The sequence below is a fragment of the Ceratotherium simum genome, chromosome 23 (assembly GCF_057802395.1).
Source record: "Ceratotherium simum simum isolate JZ-2026a chromosome 23, ASM5780239v1, whole genome shotgun sequence".
Lineage (NCBI taxonomy): Eukaryota > Metazoa > Chordata > Mammalia > Perissodactyla > Rhinocerotidae > Ceratotherium > Ceratotherium simum.
The window spans coordinates 48,959,544-48,980,606 of record NC_141922.1 but is presented as its reverse complement, the minus strand read 5'-3'; the positions used below and the strand labels follow the sequence as shown (position 1 = coordinate 48,980,606).

Here is a 21,063-nt window from a genome sequence, read left to right as displayed (position 1 = left end):
TATGATGTCAGCTGTGGGCTTGTCATATATGGTCTTTATTATGTTGAGGTATATTTCCACTATACCCAGTTTGTTGAGAGTTTTTATCATGAATGGATGTTAAATTTTATCAAATATATTTTTGCATCTATTGAGATGATCATATGATTTTTAGCCTTCATTTTGTTAATGTGGTGTATCACATTGATTGGTTTGCATAAGTTGAACCATCCTTCCATCCCTGGAATTAATCCTACTTCATCATGGTGTATGATCCTTTTAATGTATTGTTGAATTTGGTTTGCTCATATTTTGTTGAGAATTTTTGCATCTATGTTCATCAGGATATTTCCCTGTAATTTTCTTTTCTTGTAGTTTCCTCTTCTGGTTTTGTTATCAGGGTAATGCTGACTTCATAAAATGATTTTGAAAGTATTCTCTCCTCTTCTAATTTTTGGAAGAATTTGAGAAGGATTGATATTAGTTCTTTAAATATTTTGTAGAACTCATCTGTGAAGCCATATAGTCCTGGACTTTTGTTTGTTGGAGGTTTTTGATTACAGATTCAATCTCTTTACTAGTAATTGATCTGTTCAGATTATCTATTTCTTCATGATTCAATCTTGGTAGGATGTGTTTTTCTAGGAATTTATCCATTTCTTCTGGGTTGTCCAACTTATTGGTGTATAACTGTTCATAATAGTCTCTTGTAATCCTTTGTATTTCTGTGGTTAAGGATACCATCCTGAATACAGGGAAGTTAGGTGAAAGCCTGCCTAAATTCTGAACTTTGACACTTTTAGCTGTTTTCTCCTAATTTGGCTCCCAGAATACAGTCAGCTAGATATATACCCATAGGCAGGATATCAGAATATTTTGACGAGCCTAAGAGAAAATAAAGATGCTGTCATCACTGCCCAGCCAGATCAGCTTATAGTGACCCTCACTGCCAGTGAGCCCTGCCCACCACACAGTGCTTTGACTCAGTTCCTCCATGTGCACCTGCAGCCAAGGAGCACCTTGGCTCCGAGGAAAGGGGCTCTAACAGGGCCAGGCAGGAAGACAGCACTCAAGCAGAGACTGTCTAGTGAGATGGAAATGTAAAAAGAAAAAACCTTCAGAGAGATGAGAGAAGATACTGAAACAAGAATTGCTACTGGAAAAGAATATCAGAGAACAAAAAAGAATTCTTGGGAATTAAGCATAGGCATCAGAAATTAAAAATGAAATAGATTTGAAAGATAAAATTCAGAAACTCTCACAGAGAATAGAGAAAAAGACAAAACAGGAAATAGAAGAGAAAAGTGGAGAAACTTGGGATCCATCTACAAGGTGCAGCACCAGGACCTCCACGGCAGAGGGAAGATGGGCCCAAGGAAAGGCCTTCATGGATAACACAGCTCAAGAGAATCTCCCAGAAATGAAGGCCTGGAGTTTCGAGATGGAAAAGGGCCATTGAGTGTCCAGCACTCAAAACAGCTCCACATGGAGCATATTTCTTGAAAATTCAGAACCCTGGGGATTCACCCTGAGAAAAGATTCTGAAAAGTTTCTACAGGAGAAAACCTGATTACATTTAAAAGGCTCAAGAAATTGAATGACATTTGTCTTCACAACAGCAATGTGGACGCTGGAAGACTGTGAGGCAAATTTTCTTCACAATTCGGGACAGAAGATTTTCAACTTGGAGTTCTGAATCTGGCCAGATTATCACTTATGTGTGAGAGTTGAATGCAGATGTTTCAGACATGCCAGATCTGAAAGGAGTCTGTCTCCTGTGCACCTCTCATTAGGAAGCTGCTGGAGGAAGTACTTTACTGAAGTAAGGCAGTCAGCCAAGAAAGAGGGAGATGTTGGATTTGGGAACTCGGCCTGAACCCAGAGAGGTGGATGAGTCTCCTGGAGGGTGCTAAAGTCAGAACCAGGGAGCAGAGATGGAGCTCCTACCAGAGATGGAGCTGATAGACTTCCTGATGTGTTTAGATGTCTTGAGGAGATTTAATTAATTTGGGAGAGTTTGATGGCAAATAATGATAGGCACATTGAAAACAGCAAAGAAAGCAGATGAGTATTAACTTTAGGGAGATCAAAATGTTGTGCAAGAGGGGCCGGCCCCATGGCGTAGTGGTTAAGTCCGGCATGCTCTACTTCAGTGGCCTGGATTCGCAGGTTTGGATCCTGGGTGCAAACCTACGCCACTCGTCAAGCCATGCTGTGGCAGCGAGCCACATACAAAAATACAATAGAGGAAGGTTGGCACAGACGTTAGCTCAGGGCTAATCTTCCTCAAGCCCCCCCCAAAAAAAGAGGAGGAAGCTTGGCAACAGATGTTAGCTCAGTGCAAATCTTCCTCACCAAAAAAGAAAAAAAATGTTGTGCAAGAAAGGAAAAGTATGGGTAGCTTATGACTTGGAGTATCTGTGAAAATGTTTATGTTGTAATAATGATAGGAGCGTTGGATATAAATCTCACCAAAATTAGGATATTTCTATTGGAGAGGTGGTGGGATAGGAAATCTGTGCACGCAGGCATGTGTGCATTGCATGTGTGTGTGAATATGCCCACCACATGGGCATATGGTGGTGATGGTGACAGAAGAGAGCTACCTCCTTCTCCCATCGAGAGTGCTCCCAACTAAGAAAGCAAGAAATAGCAGGGTGAGCGTGATTTCATAAATGAGACCACCTTATGCTTTTATGGGAAAATTTACATGTTTAAAGGGCTGTTTTCAAATTTGAGGAGTTGTGAAGTAAACAGCTATTATTGAAATAGCATCTTCGGTTTTCAAGAATAGCTTTAAAATAAAGTAAATTTTGTTATATATCTGTCAGTCTCGATATTAAGAATTTTTCTTCAATCACAACCCATTTGTTTCAGGTGAGCACTGTTTTGAATGGTATGTTAGATCAGAGCTTCAGGGATCGAGCCAGTCAGAAACACCAAGGACTGAAACTTGCAACTGTAATTCTGCAGAACTGGGGGAAGTGTGCTTCGTGGTGGGCAGAAGGTTCTGCTCCTGAAAGTAAAACAGCAGTGCTGACATTGTTGGCAAAAATTTTGCAGGTATTTTGAGAGATGTTAAAAATGCAATTGTGTTTGTTGTTTTGGACTCTCTGTAACTTGGATCTTTAAAAATTAGAAGGGTGTTTCCCGAAAAGCACATTGGTTTGATAAGTAAAAAATATTTTGACTGGAAAATTGCTGATTACCTTACATTTTATACTTTTTCTATGATTTTACATTGTGATCATTTATACTCATTATCATTTCTTATACTTTATCCTTTAGTGTGCCTTTATGCATTGTCTTATCATAGTTTAAAAATATTTCAGAACAAGAATTGTTGAAATTTTGTTGAAGCCCAAGAACAAATTTGTAGGTCATTTCTGAAATTTAAAAATTTGAAAAATGTATTAAGGGAAATTAGAGGCATAGTATAGAAATATATCATGTTTTTATTTCTCCTCCTTTAGATTGATTCGTCTGTATCTTTTAATACAAATCACAGAGCTTTCCCTGAAGTCTTTACAACATATACTAGTCTACTTGCTGATTCGAAGTTGGGTCTACATTTAAAGGCAAGTAATTAAAAACGACTTTTTTTTCTTTTGGTGAGGAAGATTGGCCCTGAGCTAACATCTGTTGCCGATCTTCCTCTTTTTGCTTGAGGAAGATTGTCCCTGAGCTAACATCTGTGCCAGTTTTCCTCTATTTTGTATATGGGCTGCTGCCTGAGGGTGGCTTGATGAGCAGCAGCGTGTAGGTCTGTGCCCGGGATCCAAACCCGTGAACCCCGGGCCGCTGAAGTGCCCACTTGCTGAAGTGGAGTGCATGAACTTAACCACTATGCCACTGGGCCAGCCCCTAAAAAGGATTTTTTTTCAGATTACATTTTCCATTGCTTTCCCATTTTATATTTTTGCATATTTCTGATGTTTTCTACTTTTTAAAAATTATGGAAAATTTCAAACAAATTCAAAATCAGAGAGACTAGCACAATAAACCCCCGTGTACCTATCACCCAGCCTCAGTAGCCATCTGTGTGTGGGTGTGTTTGTCCAGCTATACAGTCACTCCCACCCATCACCTTGAAGGAAACCCCTGGCATCATGTTATCTGATGTGTACATACTTTAGTATGTCTCTCCAAAAGATAACTATAATTGCAATGAGATTGCTATACTTAGAAGAATTAACATTTATCTTTGCATATATATGATTTAAAATGGCTTTTTTGAGAATTACTGTATTAATCAATGACAGAATTTAAACTATCATTTTTCCATTAGTAAATAATATAAAATATCTTGGTAATTTTTAGGGTCAAGAACTTAATAAATATTGTCTTTTTAGAGTCCTATAATAATTAGATTTTATACTCTAATAAAATGTGGCTTCAATGAAAGCTGTCTTTTTTCTGGATCATGGGGATATTTCTATGGAATTTTCTCCTCTATGTGATTAATCAAATTTCTCATTTCTCAACATGAGGGAGTCTGGGAACTCACCTGCCACACAAAGAAGATAGGAAACAACACCTAGTTCCCCTTCAGCTCAGTATGAAGTTCTCAGTTAGTTCTTCAAGGAATATCTGTAAATTACCTCATAGGTTATTCATGTTCTTTCCACACAAAGCTTATCCAGTATATTTCTACCAGAGCATTTGTAGAAGGAGAGATCACATACAGAACCATCACACGGTATCCTGTTTCTGTACATGTACATTGCCCTGAGTTGGCCCACTGACCTCTAGAGTAGAAGCTGAGGTACAGATTGCGTTCGCATTGGTTTTGGCTGTAATCTGGAAGGTATTCTCGTTGAATCCACAGTGCTTTATTTGCAAGTTCTTTAGGAAGCAGTAATTTTATTTATTCTGTGGGATCCATAAGCCACAACTAGTGCAATTTCATCTGTCTGCATTGCTCCACAGGGTCAAGCTGTAATTCTTCTTCCATTCTTCACCAATCTTACTGGAGGCAGTCTTGAGGAACTTAAGCATGTTCTTGAAAAGCTCATCGTTTCTAATTTTCCTATGAAATCTGAAGAATTTCCCCCAGGAACTCTGCGGTACAGTAATTATATGGACTGCATGAAAAAGGTTAGTTTTTAGTAGTACCAAGTAAAATTAAAACATTGGCTGTTTTTCTGTTACATTTTTTGATGAAAAGAAGTGAAATATTCCGAGTCAGAGAAGTGTTCTAACTTTAAGAATCAGTTTAATTCATTTTGAAAGCTGGTATCTGTGGAGGCAGACGCATATCTGAATCCTTTGGAATTCATTTTTCCACCCATTTTTAAGTTGTGGGATATTTTATGCATAAGAATATTTTTGTGCATAATGTGTAGGTTTTCAAGAATAATACCAAAAAGAACTAAGAAATAGAATATTACTGATATAGTTCAGTTTCTAAAATTTAATTGAGTAGTGGTTATTTGAGAAAGATTTGGTGATTATCACCTATATTATTTAATATATAGCTGAAGATCCCTAAAATACCAGTGGCTTAAACAAGGTGGTAGATTATTTGTCTCCTCTGTACAATTCTGGATTGGCAAACTAGGTTAGCTCTACAGTCAACAGGGGCCTGGTCTCCTTTGCCCTTTTTCTCTGTCGTCCTCTGTACATAGCTTCTATCTTGTCCACTCTGGCTGCTCTAGCTCCCGCTGTCTTGTTCCTTTCCAGCCAACAAGAGGGAGGAAGGGGAAGTAGAGAACATATCCCTTCCCTTTAAAGGCTTAATTTGGAACTTGCACAAATCAGTTATGCTGACATCCCATTCATCACGTACATTTGCAAGCAGAGCTGTGAACGTTGTAATTTTGGGCAACCGTATACTCAACTAAAACTCGGGTTCAACCACTAAACAAAAACTAAGAGAATGACCATTGAAATGTGGGTAGTGGTCTACCATACTCCTGATGGACTGAGCTCTGGGCTAATGTCTGAATACTCAAAAATAATGCAGACATTGTTTTCAAGGAGCTTGTAGTAAAGCAAGGAAGTAAACAGAAACAGAAAGAAACAGATGATGAAGACACACTGTGATAACTGCTAGAGTAGAGATAAAGACATGGTGTAGGTGTGGCAGATGATATTCTCCAAATATGGCTGTACCAACATACCCTGTCCCACATGTCCTTCTTACAGTGTGACTTTCCCATTGATAGACGAAGTCTGGTTTTCCTTCTGTTGGGTATGAGTTGGTCTTATAGACTCACTCATAACAAAAAGAATGCAATGGAAGTGATGCTGCATGACTTCCAAGACTAGTCATAAAAGGCTTAGAGCTTCCTCCTGACTCTCTTTCTGGGGTCCCTGGTCTGTGGGACCCAGTCACCATCCTGTAAGGAAGCCAAGCAGCCACATGGAAAGGCCAGTTTACAGACACCACCCATCCACACAGATGCTTTCCTCCCCATCCTTTTTATATTATTTTTTCCAAATATACAGAAAAGTTGAAAGAACAGTAAAACAAACATCCATATGACTATCTCCTATATTCAACAGTTAACTGTTTTGGTCCAGTATTTACTTTATCTGTATATGTATGTGTGTGTGTGTTTTGGCTGAAACATTTGCAACTTAGTTTCAGACCTCCTGATACTTTACCCCTAAATACTTCAGCATGCATATCCTAAGAATAGGCACAATACTGTTGTCATACTAAAAAAAGTAACATTCCTCCACTACCACCTGTTGTGTAGTCCACAAGTACATTTCTCCAAAGGTCTCCATGTTTAGCTTGTTTATTCAAACCAGGATCAAATTAATGATTGCATCGAATTATCATGTCTCTAGTATCTTTTAATATAGAACTAGTTCTACATTACTAGTTCACCCCATCCCCTTTATTTTTCTATGACATTGAGTTTTTGGAAGAAACCAGAGTACTTCTCTTGGATGTAGTCCCCTATTTGTCTGATTGTTTCCTTGAAGTGTTCTTTAGCTTGTCCTGTGTTCTGTATTTCCTCTAAACTGGAAGTTACACTTAAAGCTTGGTCATGAGATTTAGGCTAATCTTTTTGGCAACAATAGCATATCAGGAGCAAATAGTGTCACTGTCCCATTGTTAGTGACCTCAAGTCTGGTTAAGGTGGTGATGGCCACATCTCTCTGTTGAATGGTATCTTCTCTCTGCACTTAGCAGGTAATTGATGGAGTGACACCATTGTGCACCTAAATATTCTATTCCCCAATAATCTATCAGCTAATGGCGGTACATCCAAAAAGATTCTAAGTGGATCTTTAGTGCTTTCTCTTAATGCAAATGCATTAATGTAAAATTAAGTGCAAACAATCAGTGAACATTTAAAGAAAGCTTCTAGCCTAAGAAAGATGTAAACCAACTGGAAAAAGGAATTCAGAGGGGACTGATTCAACAAAGGGAGAGGAGAACACATCAAAGAAACTGCAGAGTAGCTTCAGAGATGAGAAAAGCTATTGTGTCCATGAAAGAGAACAAATAAGGGCTCTTGGAAATTAAATATATAAAAGCAAAATTAAAAAATAGCACTTCACAGAACAGAAGATAAGATTGAGGATACTTCTAGAAAGTAGAACAAACATTGAGATGGAAAATGGGAGAGTAAAGATGAGAACATTAGATGAGCAGCCTAGAACCTCTGCCGTGCAACGAAGTGATGTGGAAGAGACACGTCTGCAGAGTACAAGGGCCCACAGAGGGCCGGGAATAGTGAAGGAAGACCTCAGGGAAAGCACATTGGTATGGAATTTCAGGACCTGTGGGTAAAGAGAACATCCTGAAAGGGTTAGTGGGTGCAGGTAAAAATATCTGCAAAACCTTAAAACAATCAAAACTCAAATATTTATGCCGGGCATTCATTGTATCTGCAAAACTAGCATTTGTTAATTCTCTATGAACTTCTGTTATAATTTTCTGTTTGTTTTTTATTAGAACTAGTAAAAACAAAACAAAAATAAAAACCCAACAAAATTGTTATTGTTATCATCATTATTGTTGTTATGTATTTTTTTTTCTAGTTTCTAGATGCATTGGAATTATCTCAAAGTCCCATATTGTTGCAGTTGATGACAGAAATTCTCTGTCGCGAACGGCAACATGTTATGGAAGAATTATTTCAATCCACTTTCAAAAAGATTGCCAGCAAGTAAGTCATCCTGTTCTAGTCTGGGATCCCAGAAACCATATGCATTTTATTTCTGTGGGAAATAATCTTCTTTTCCAGAAAAAGTGGAGTGGTGGTTGCACTCCACTCTACAACTACATTTTATTTTGTATTTTTGTTTTTCTTTGAGGAAGAGAAAGATTTTTATTATGAAAGTTTTAAATATACTCAAAGCTCACAGTAAGACTAAAAGTGAGCATCCAGATGGAACAAGTGTCGGCATTTTCCAGCTTCATTACCCCTTTTAGCTTTTTTCTCTTTTGCTGTTGTTACTGTAATTTAAGTAGCTATAGTACCGTTATCAACTGAAGAAAATTATCAGTAATTTCGTATTCAGATTTCTCCAGTAGTCTTACATGCTCTAGACTGATGGATTATTTTAATTCTGATCCAAACAAGAGCCTTACATGGCATTTCACCATTGTGTCTCTTCAGTCTGTCTTCATCTAGAACAGTCCCCTCCCTTTATTAAATTTTCTTTTGTTGTTGAAGAAACCTGGACACTTGTCTTGTGCAGTATCTTACACTGCGGATTCTTCTAATTTTATCCTGTTCTTTTATTTATCTTGTTTCTCCAGCCCCTGTGTTTCCTGTAAATGGAAAGTTAAGTCTAAAAGCTCAGTTAGATTCAGGTTCAAGTTTTGGCAAAATTCCTTGATAGTAGAAGCTCCAGACTTCATGTTCATGGCATTCAGGGCGCATGGTGTCTGGTGGTTCCAATTTTGCTGATGCCAAGGTTGATCAGCCATGTCTTTTTGTAGCCTTTTGTTAATGGTTTTAACATCCATTCATGATTGTTGCCCAAAATAAATTATTTCGTCAGGAGTTGCTGGTGTCATTTTTTAAATTCTTTTATTCCTTCTAAATTTACTAGCTGGAATTATACTGTAATGAAAAACTTGCCCTCATCACTAGGGCTGTTTGGTTGCCTAAAATAGTTTTTATATTTTAATAAAATACCATGGAAATGATTGTTGATTTTAAAAATAAGGGCTTGATGCCATGGTTACTTCTAATTGTGGCCAGTGAGTTTTTATTTTTATTTTTTCCATTTATTTATATTGAATATGTAAATATCTATGTTAATTTAACTTATTGAGTTATATTTTGCATATCATAAAATTCACCTATTTTAAATATATAATTCAGTGATTTTTAGTAACTACCAAGTGGTACAGCCATCACCATAGAATAATTTCATCCTCCCAGTGAGATCCTACATGACCATTTACAATTCACTCCCATTCCTAGGCCCAGGCCACCCTAATCTACTTTTGGTCTTTATAAATTTGCCTCTTCTGGACATTTCATATAAATAGAATCATACAATATGTGATCTCTTATGTCTGGCTTCTTTATTTAGCATGTTTTTGAGGTTCATACATGATATAGCATGAATCAGTACTTCATTCTCTTTTATTTGCATTTTTAAAAATATCGTAATTAACCAACTATAGAACATTTCACACAGCAGGAGAATACACATTCTTTTGGAGCACATGCGACACTCTTCAGGACAACCTGTATGATAGGGCCATAAAACTAAGTCTAAATAAATTTAAAAGAACTGAAACCTCACAAAGTATGTTCTGTGACCACAATGAAGTTAAATTAGAAATCAATAACAGAAGGAAACTTGAGGAATCCAAAAATATTTCTAAGTAATTAATTAATTAAGCAATATGTTTCTAAGTAACCCTGGGATCAAAGAAGGTATTATGAGGGAAATCAGATAGTATTTTAATCTGAATAAAATAAGAATAAAGCATATCCAAATGTATGAGATGCAGCTAAAGCAGTGCTTAGAGGGGAATTTGTGTCTTTTAATGTCTGCATTAGAAAATAAGAAAGATCCTAAATCAGTAATCTAAACTTTCACCTTAAAATCTAGAAAAGGAAAACTAAACTGAAGGCAAAGCAGAAAGAAGGGAATAATAAAAGATTAGAGTGAAAATTAATGTAATAGAAATAAGAAAAATGAATGGAGAAAAATCAATGAGACCAAAAATTGGTTCTTTGAAAAGGTAAATGAAATTGAAAAACTGTTAGCTAGGCAAACCAGGAATAAAAGAGAAGGTACAGTTCATGAAAATTAGTAATGAAAGAAGAAACATTACCAGTGACCTCTCAGAAAATAAAAAGATTATTCTCTAATATAGAGATTATTCCCTAATAGTTTTCTCTAATATTATAAACAACGTTATGCCAACAAATTCAGCAACCTAATTAAATGGACAAATTGCTAGAAAGTCACAAGTTACCAAAACTGACTCAAGAAGAAACAGAAAATTTGAGTATACTTTTAACAAGTAAATAAATTGAGTTAATAATTTAGAATCTTCCCACAAAGGAAAGTCCAGACCAGATAGCTTCACTGGTGAATTTTTATGAAATATTTAAAGAAGAAATAATGCCAACACTTCATAAACTCCTTAGAAAATAGAGGAGGAAAGAACACTTCCCAACTCATCTGTGAGCTAGTAATGCCCTGATACTAAAGCCAGACAGAAACATCACAAGAAAATTATAGACCAGTATCCATCATGAATATAGACACAAAAATCCTCAGAAATATATTAACAAACTAAATCCAACAACATATAAAAAGTATTATACACTGTAACCAACTGGGATTTGTCCTAGGAATGCAAGGCTGGTTTAACACCCAGAAATCAGTTAATATTATACACCATGTTAATAAAATAAAGAACAAAAACCACATTATCATTTCAGTAGATGCAGATAAATATTTGACAAAAATCTAACACCCATTCATGATAAAACTGACAAAAGGTCATCTACTAAAAGCCAACATTGAGCAAAGTATTTAATAGTGAAAAACCGACTGCTTTCCTCCTAAGTTCGGGAACAAGGCAAGGACATTTGCCTTTTTCCATTCAACATAGTACTTGAGGTTCTAGCCAGTGCAATCAGGCAAGAAAGAGAAATAAAAGGCAACCAAAACTGTCTTTATTCATAAATGGCATGAGGTAGAAAAGCCTAACCATCTACAGAAAACTATTTGAACTAATAAACAATTATATAAAATTTGTAGGATATAGAATCAATATTCAAAACTCATGTGTATTTCTATATATGAGCAGAGAACATTTGAAACTATGATTAAGAATATAATTCAATTCATAATAGCATCAAAAAGAATTAAATACTTAGAAATACATTTAATGAAAGAAGTGCAAGACTTGTGCACTGAACAAACAACCCATTGCTGAAGGAAATTCAAAAATTAAAAATCTAAATAAATGGAGACTCATTTCAGGTTCATGAATTGGAAGATTCAACATTAACGTGACAGTTCTATTTAAATTGATATATAGATTTAAGGCAATCTCTGTCAGAATTCCAGCAAGCCTCTTTTTGTGTGTGCAGAAATTGACAAGCAGTTTCTAATATTTATATGGAAATACAAAACACCCTTAATAGCCAAAACAATTTTGGAAAAGAGAAACAAAGTTGGAGGATTTCAAAGATTTTTATTTTTTTATTTTATTTATTTTTTCCCACCAAAGCCCTAGTAGATAGTTGTATGTCATAGCTGCACATCCTTCTAGTTGCTGTATGTGGGACTTGGCCTCAGGATGGACGGAGAAGTGGTGCCTCGGTGCGCGCCCGGGATCCGAACCCGGGCCACCAGCATCGGAGTGCGTGCACTTAACCACCAAGCCACGGGGCCGGCCCCAAAGTTGGAGGATTTCATATCCCAGTTTTAAAACTTACTATAAAGCTACAGTTTTCTCTGTGAAAATTAAATTTTTTCTAGTGTGTTTTCATTTTTAGAACTTTTAAGAACAAAACAAGAATGCTCCAATCAATTGCAGTCATTATTCTGTCTGATGTTGAGATTGTCACGTCTGTGGCCCTGGCCGTCCTGCAAGCTGGCTCCTGTGTTCTTTCATATGACTGCATTAGTCTTGGATGTCTTTCAATTATGTTCTGGCTCAGTAAATTATCTTAGGCTCATCTTGAGGGGAATCAGCCATTTTTTCAAAGAGACCTGGTTCTTTTACAATGGGAAGTGGTATTCAGAGACCACAGTCTGGGTCCTCCGTGAACTTAGTGCTGCCTAGGGGGTTGCATTGCTGTTATACCTTTTCAGTTGACACCACTAAGGAATAGGTATCTTTTTTTAAAGGAAAAAAAACCATACTGATATTTCCCTTTTAATTTTAACATTATGGGGTTTTTATTATTTACCTTCTTTTATTCATTTTTTTCTCTTATTTTTTCTTTTACATTATTTTCAATAGATTCCATCATTACTTAATTGCTTTATCCTACAATATACATAAAATATTTTCAAAAATAACAATACCAGTATTACTACTAAGAATAATGACAACTGGAAAAAGTTTAAATTTTTCATTTTAGTTATAATTTACTTTAGAATATACTCTCTGAGGATATACAGTCAAATTTTGTGTTCCAAAATCACTCGATACAATTTTTTTCAATATGTGGTTATTACACCACTTACTTAGGTATGCTTGTTTTAATTCATTTTCAGATTTTAGAGACTATCTTTTTGCTTTTGACTTAACTTTCTTTTTGAATATGTAACATATTTACATGATTCGAAAGTCATCAGTATGTAATGACCTGTGTTCAAGAGTCTTGCTCTGTCTGTCTCCTTTCTTATTCCATTTCTGCCTGTTCACCTTCCTTTTTCTCCACTTCATATCTTCTACGGATCACTCCATATCAGTACATAGAGACCTTCCTTATTCCTTTTTTTTTTAAAACAACTATAGAATTACTCATTGTGTGGTATTATCACAATATTTTGAAGTAACTGCCGACTGATTGACTTTTGGTTTCAATCTTTTGGTAACAATAATGCCACAGTGAATAGCCTGGTGTTTATATCCTCTTGTATTTTGCCACTGTATCTTTGGAGTGGATTCCTAAATGTAAACCAAAAGGTAAATGCGTTTGTAATTTTGCTAGATAATCACCACATCCCTTCTTTTGGGGCTATATTATGAGAGTGTCCATTTCATCACAGTCATGCCAATAGAGTATATTTTCAAACATTTGGATTTTTTGCAATTTTATAGGTGAGAAGGATCTCTCAGTATTGCTTTAAATTGTATGTCTTTTGTTATGAGTGAAGTAGAGTGTATATGTTCATATATTTAATGCTCATTTGCATTCATTTTTCAGTAAACCATCGCTTGGCCCATTTTTTTTAAATTTACTTTTATGATTGATTTATTTATTTTTGAGGAACCCAGGAAATGGTCTGGTGTGAGAGCCTGGCACCAGCCAGCCAGGTGGTGTTTCTCTCAGCAGCGCCAGAGGACAGTGTGGGAGGGTGTGGCTCTCCTTTGTCACTCCAGCCTGAAAGAGAGCATAGGCGTGGGTCCTAAAACTTTGTTCTTTTTATAGTAACTTTTTTTTAAACATTCCTTTAAACATCCAAACTCTGTGTTTTCTGACTCTTTATTTTTTATTTTTATTTTTTTTATTGTACATTGTCATTTGTCAGTCACCATATAAATGTGCCCCTTTATCGCTTATCCCCCCCCCCAACCCCCTTTCTCCTGGTAACCACCAGACTGTTCTCTCTGTCCGTGTGTGTGTTTATCTTCCACCTATGAGTGAGATCATGTGGCATTTGTCTTCCTCTGTCTGGCTTATTTCGCTTAACATAATACCCTCAAGGTCTATCCATGTTGTTGCACATGGGACGATTTTGTCTTTTAATGGCTGAGCAGTACTGTTGGCCCATTTTTAAAATCAGATTTTTGCTCTTTTGCTTTTCTTCTTCCTTCTTTTAGCTTTTTATATAAAATCTGAATGTTTTAGGGCTGTGCGTCTCTACTGTGCTCCATAGCAGGAACCTCCTCAAGAGGATTTAAATCTAGGATAGTGCCCAAATGAATATTAGAAAAGCCCATGTAGCATCTAGTAATGTCCTGAAACCTTAAAATTTTATGACCGAATTACCTTCTGAATCTAATATTTTTTCCCTGGTTCATATATAACTTCTGAGCATCGGAATTTTAGAAGTTGAAAGGATTTTAATGTTCACTTAGCCCTAACCCCGTATTTTTATAGGTGAGAAAACTAACTCTGTATTCCTAATTTATATATTTATAGACAAAACCCTATCGGTGATCATTTAAATATCTTATTTCCCAGTTGAAAAAATAAAGGGCCAGATGAATGTATCTCTGTATAGGAAATAGGAATGGTAGTTCATTAGTAGGAAGAGACTAGAATTTTTAAATCATAATTCGTGAGTTTCAAATGCTGGAAATATGATTGTCTTTAAGCCTGAGACCCTTCCAAAGCCTTCCAGATATTCTCTAAACAAGACCAGATTTGAAAGTAAATGAAAAAAATTATTCTTCCTAATGCCTAAGTTTGGCATGAAGATTTCTGGGGATGAGTAAATAATATGGTTCATATACAAATGCTTCTTGTATTTCATGATTTTTATATATATAATTTTTAAAGTTATTTTTCTAATTTGTAATCATTGGCACTTACTTTGCTTATTAAATATGTGCACTCATAAATATTTGTTCAAAGCATGAATGTTTATATAATTTTCTTTTTTTCTTAGGAGTTCATGTATCACACAATCAGGCCTTCTGGAGAGTGTATATAGAATGTTCAGGAGGGATGACCTACTTTCAAATATCACTCGCCAAGCATTTGTAGACCGTTCTCTTCTCACTCTGTTGTGCCACTGTAGCCTGAATGCTTTGAGGGAATTTTTTAGCAAAATTGTGGTGGAAGCCATTGATGTGTTGAAGTCCAGATTTATAAAGGTATCATACATCTATTATTAAATTATGTATTAATAAGAGTTGACAAATCTCCTTGATCATTGTCATTAGAAAGTGCCATGTGTTCAGTCAAGGGGTCTCTGTTGCTCAAGGAGCATTACCTCTACATTTTGATAACAACCTGTGGTTACGTGGGATTTGCATTAGTTTACTGGGGCTGCTGTAAAAAATTACCACAAATGTGGCTTAGGACAACAGAAATTTATTCTCTCATGGTTTTGGAGGCCAGAAGTTCAAGCTGGTGATGTTTCTCAAAAACCTTATGGCTCTCCTATGTATGTTTTAGAGATTTACTCTGTTAGACAAGAGAGTCCTCCACAGATCTTTGCTGGATAATTCTGTCTCTATTCCTGGCTTCTGCTGAGATGGTTGAGGGCATCCATGAAGCACATGCTTAATTTCTTCAGCACTAGTCAAAGATTGTCCAGCCACACCCTTGGTCTTCTCTCCAGAGCACACTTTCCTAACAGTGAATCTCCTAACGTTAGGACCCTTTACAATCTAGATAGGCTGAGAATTTCCCAAATCATCAAGTTCTGGTTCCTTTTGCTTAACAGTTCTTACCTCATTTTATCTCTTGCACCTCACACTTTATTATAAACAACAAAGAAGAAACCAGGCAGTATGTTCAACAAATTTGTTTGAAAGTCTTCTCAGCTAAATATTCAAGTGCATAGCTTACAAGTTCTGCTTTCTGCACAACATAGAACACTAGTCAGCTAAGTTTCCTGCCACTATATAACAAGGATTTTCTTTCCTTCAGTTTCCAAAAATGTGTTTCGTATTTCCTTCTGAGACTTCACCAGCAACTACTTTAACGTCCATATTTTTACTAAAAATATGTTTATGATGATTGCGGTATTCTCTAAGACAATATTGGCTTTCCTTCCCACACTCTTCACTTCTGTCTGAGCCCTGACAAACAATGCCTTTAATGTTGATATTTTTACCAAGGATTTCTACTAGGCATTCTAGGCTTTTTCTGTCATGCATGGCAAAGATTTCAACCTCTACTCACCAACAAATTCCAAAGCCACCTTCATATTTTTGGCCTTTGTTACAGCAGCCTCCAACTCTTGGTACCAAAATGTGTATTGGTTTCCTGAACCTGCTGTAACAAATTACCATAAGCTTCTTGGCTTAGAACAACAGAAATTTATTCTCTCACAGTTTTGAGGCCAAAAGTCCAGAATCAGTTTCACTCAGCTGAAGTTAAGTTGTTGGCAGGGCCACACTTGCCCCAGCAGCTCTGAGTATCCATCCCTGCCTCTTCCAGCTTCTGGTGGCTGCTGACATTCCTTGACTCGTGGCTGCATCACTCTAGCCTCTGCCTCCGTTGTCACATTGCCTTTTCCTGTCTAACTAATCTCCCTCTACAGCCTTCTTATAAGGTTACATGTGGTTTCATTTAGGGCCCACATGAACAATCCAGAATGGTCTCCCCATCTCAAGATCCTTAATCACATCTGCAAAGTCCTTTTTTGCCTTATGAGGTTGTATTCACAGGTTCTAGGGATTAGGACGTGGCTCTCTGTTTTGGGGGGGGCATAATTCAGCCTCCAAAATAATGCTCTTGGGAAATATTGTAAATACCCAAATGGCACATTGTAATGTAGACTTCAATATCATTGAAAATTTTGTTTTTTAATACATTGCATTTTCACCTGTGATTATCATGCCTTCAATACGACTTTCTGTAGAAGTCACATACTCGTACCCTAAGCTCACTGCTGGACATCATGTGTTATTTCCTGCCACACTCAACGTAACACATCAACACTTATAGCCACATTTTAGACCCTGGGCTGTCTCTTATTGAAGTGATTTAACATCTTTGTTAAAATTATTTTCTATGTAAAGGGCATTGAGTATTAAATTTGATATATTCAATAAAATATTTTTCATGTTTGATAAGACCAAAAATAATCATTTGTTACCTTTTCTTAGCTGAATGAAACTGCCTTTGATACTCAAATCACCAAGAAGATGGGCTACTATAAGATGTTAGATGTGATGTATTCTCGTCTTCCAAAAGATGATGTTCACTCCAAGGAATCTAAAATTAATCAAGTTTTCTGTGGCTCGTGTATTACTGAAGGAAGTGAACTTACAAAGACACTTATTAAGTAAGGTTTTAGTTAATTTTGAATTGTTTGATTTGTTAATATTTTATATGCATATATTTTTATGCATGTGTTTAATGTGATTAAATGTTTTGTTAAATACAGAAGTTTTATAGTTTTGTTTTTTATGTACAAACTACTTAGATGGACTTTAATTTAGCATGTTATTGGGTAACATAGTTCATCCTGTACACATCTTTTATAAATATAAAACTATTTTTTATTTTATTGTTTTTTCCTATCATTTTTCTCCCTCAATAGCTTGATATATATATTTTTAGTGGTATGATTTACAGTAAGAAGGGATTTAATGTATTTTGTTTTTTCTATAATTTGAAATTAAAGGAATGTTAAATATTTTTAAGCAGGCATTCTATAAAACACAAAGTACTCAAATACGTTTTCTCTAAAATTAGCCTTCTAATGAAGTTTCCTCTTAGTAAACATTGAACACAGACATTGCCATGTGTCATTTGCATATCCAAAACAAACTTACCAGTACTTCCCTCCTACCCTAATTCCTATTTTGCCTCCTCAGTGAAAGAAGTCACCACCCACCGGTTTGCATACACAAGCGACTTGGGAGTCATGTTTTGGTTTTCCTTCATCTTCATCTCTCCAACCTCTCTGCACACTCTGTCAATAACCAGATCTGGTGGATTTTATCTCCTCAGTATTCCTGAAGCCAGTGCCCTTATTTTATTCCCCTTCTACAGCCTTGTTGTGGCGTCCGTCATGCTTTGGTGGACCTGTACAGTGATCTCCTTCAGAGTTATTCTCCCTGCTCCTAGGCTTGTCTCTCATTCCTTTCCACACTGCTGCCAGAATGGTGATGCATCTGTAAGATGAACCTGATTGTTTCATCTCCCTGCCTAAACCCTTCAAAGGAGCCTCATCTTCAGTAGCAAGGGTCAACAGACTTTCTCTGTCAAGGGCCCGATGGTCACTGTTTTCGGCTTTGTGGGCCCTATGGTCTCTGTTGCAGCTGCTACACTGTACTGCGAAAGCAGCTGTGAACAATACGTCAACAAATGGGCACAGCTAAGTTCTGACAAAACTATTTTCAAACGTAGTTGGTCACTAGGGCACGGTTTGACGACCCCATCCTACAGAACGAAGTCCGGCTCCTTAGTAGGGCAGATGAACTCCTTCAGAAACCTGCCTCTCTCTACCTTTCACTCACTGCCAGCCACTGCTGCTCCCCACTTATCCTCTGAGCACAACATGCAGCTTCTCCCTCTTCTGTCTGCTTGTAATGCCCGCGTATGTTTTTTCTTTGGCTAATTTACTTTTCTTGGCTCCTTAGGCTGGCCTACTGTCCATCCTCCTTGCTCCCATCTCTTAACTTACTGTGCTTGTTGCTATGGCTGTGCTTCCTACAGTCTGGGGAAATCCACAGATGCTGCCTCTTCCCTAAGTGGGCACTTCCATTCCCAGTGCCTAGTACTAGGCCAGGCACAAACCTAACACTCAGAAAAGGCTGAACTGAGTTGAGATCCTATTGTCTGGTGTTGTTGGGCTTGACCAACAATTTCCCTGTTATATGAATTAATTTTTAACCTGGCTCTACTCTGCAGATTGTGCTATGATGCGTTTACAGAGAACATGGCAGGTGAGAATCAGTTGCTGGAGAGGAGGAGACTTTATCATTGTGCTGCATACAACTGTGCCATTTCTGTTATCTGCTGTGTCTTCAATGAATTAAAATTTTACCAAGGTTTTCTGTTTAGTGAAAAACCAGAAAAGGTAGGCCACTCGTGAAGTGTTCTTGATTGCTGTCATTGTAGGATTTAAAAAGTTAGATTACGTCAATTAAAGTTATATTGTATTTGCACCTTCCTATGATATTAAAGATGTAGTTCCTTTAGTACTGCATGTATATATTTTCAAGCTGAAGTGCTTCTCTGCGAGTTATTAAGTAGCGTTAACTCTATAGTAGCGTCAGCAATAAGGATCTCCACCATTGAGATATTTTTATGTGATTCTTTGGATTTACAGAACTTGCTTATTTTTGAAAATCTGATAGACCTGAAGCGCTGCTACACATTTCCTGTAGAAGTTGAGGTGAGTGAAATTTTTCAATGGTGTGTCTAACTTAAAAAAACTTACCAAGTGCTTTTAGAGAAAGACATATATTATGCCGAACATATTAAATTACCGATATTCAACTCTGCTTTGAACAACAAAAACAGGCAGTTACATGTAGTTCAACCTGAGATACAATCTCAGGCAACTCCAAAAAATTCATCATAACTGAATTTTCCCTCTCTTAACTTGTAAAGGAAGGAAAATGCTGATAAAAGGAGCTGTTGCACATATCCCAGAAGTTGTTTTCTGAGTAAATTCCTCTGGTCAATGAAGTTGAGATCCATCCAGATGCAGAATTAGGACCCCATGGCTCTGCCTGCTCCTAATTTGGAGCATAATGGGGGTGCCGTGAGCAGAGGCCATGGGGATAGTTGAAAACTTGGTCTGGCAAAGGTGAGGAGCCTGATGTTAGCCAAGCCAGGTTTGACATGCCTGCCTCAGCACTCAGTGGGGAGGCTGTGGCTATGTTCTCCCACAGCCCATTGGAAGTGGGTGCCAGTGCTCAGCCACCACGGCCTGCCGAGCAGGGCTGGGCCCGGGGCTGACTTTGACTACTTCTCAGTGGTCATGGGTTCGTGTAAATGGTTGCTGCCTGCTCTGTGCCCTTCTGGAACAAAACTGGAAACTCTTTCATATGTTCAAAAAACTAAAAAACAAAAAAATAATAGCATTAGTTTATTAAGCATTCAGACACTTGCTATATGTTACTTCTAAACTTTACAACAGCACTCTAAGGTGCTGTGATATATCGTAACCATATGGTTGAGGAAACTGAGGCGTGTGGGTCCAGTACAGACTATTGGTGATCCAGGCACGTGGCTGTAAGAGCTTAGCACACATTGGGTCCCAGAGCCCAGAGCGGGGCGGGTGCCTCTGTGGGGTTCTATGGGAATCTGTGGGGAAAACTTACCTTAAGGGCACCCACCTGTCCTTTGTGGATATTTTTGAATGCTTTTAAATTTGATAAAAGTTTTGTTTAAAAATTAATAATTGTTTTTTTGTCAGATTGCTAATAAAATGAAAAACTTGTGACCATGATTCTAAAAAGTTTTAAATTGTGTATTTATTTTGCCTAATAGGTTCCTATGGAAAGAAAGAAAAAGTACATTGAAATTAGGAAAGAAGCCCGGGAAGCTGCAAATGGGAATTCAGGTAGGACATTTTCAAAATGGTGAGAAAGATTCTAATAGTTGGTATTTGTGATGTAAAGAGAAAATATTTTAAATCCCCTAAAACATTGAAATTGAGTTTGAAAAATTTTTATTTTTAAGTTGGCAAATGGAATTGTATTTTGAAGGAAATGCAATTAGCTAAACTTTAATTGCATAGAAAGATCTCATAGTGGCCAGAGGGAGCTCAGGTAACGGCACACTTTTTTTAAAAAGTGCAAGGTTCGCCTGATATTTATTAGTTTGTATATGGATTGTGTTCGTATGTTATTTAGATACACGTGGAAATCTCTGTTAAAATACAAGTTCCATCTTGCCACTTCTCTGCCCCAAACCTCCCATCAGCTCCCACCTCCCTCAGGACAGAGCTACCCAAGGCCCCTGACATACCTACCTCCTCTCTGCTGCTCTCCTTCCTGCTCACAGGCCCCCTGCTTGTGCCTGTAGGCATCAGGCTCACTTTGCCCCAGGGAATTTGCACGTAATGTTCCCTCAGCCTAGAATAATTTTGGCACCAGTTATCAGCATGGCTTATGACATTTTGTTGAATGTCAACTTCTGAAGGAAGTTCTCCTTGGCCTTTCTATGTAAATTAATCCTCTCTCCCTCTACATGCTCCTTGTTTCAGTTTTTTGCCAGTTTTTCTTTCTAGCTTTTTTTCTTGATTTGAAGATAAAATTTGGACCAGTTTTCTAAGTTCCTTACATATTTTTGATTAGTTATTTTTCAGTAGTATCTCTTC

General features: G+C 37.1%; 1 protein-coding gene across 10 annotated transcripts in view; it reads left to right on the top strand.

The window, feature by feature from the left end:
- PRKDC (protein kinase, DNA-activated, catalytic subunit) overlaps positions 1-21,063 on the top strand; it is a 194,553-nt gene that overhangs the window by 90,021 nt on the left and 83,469 nt on the right. For all 10 annotated transcript variants that reach the window (XM_087447719.1, XM_087447718.1, XM_004431149.3 and 7 more), the window contains 9 exons: positions 2,857-3,042; positions 3,453-3,557; positions 4,909-5,076; positions 7,981-8,108; positions 14,716-14,923; positions 16,889-17,067; positions 18,642-18,810; positions 19,063-19,128; positions 20,232-20,304. In XM_087447719.1, coding sequence (XP_087303845.1) covers positions 2,857-3,042; positions 3,453-3,557; positions 4,909-5,076; positions 7,981-8,108; positions 14,716-14,923; positions 16,889-17,067; positions 18,642-18,810; positions 19,063-19,128; positions 20,232-20,304 — 1,282 coding nt within the window. The remainder of the gene's footprint in view (positions 1-2,856; positions 3,043-3,452; positions 3,558-4,908; positions 5,077-7,980; positions 8,109-14,715; positions 14,924-16,888; positions 17,068-18,641; positions 18,811-19,062; positions 19,129-20,231; positions 20,305-21,063) is intronic.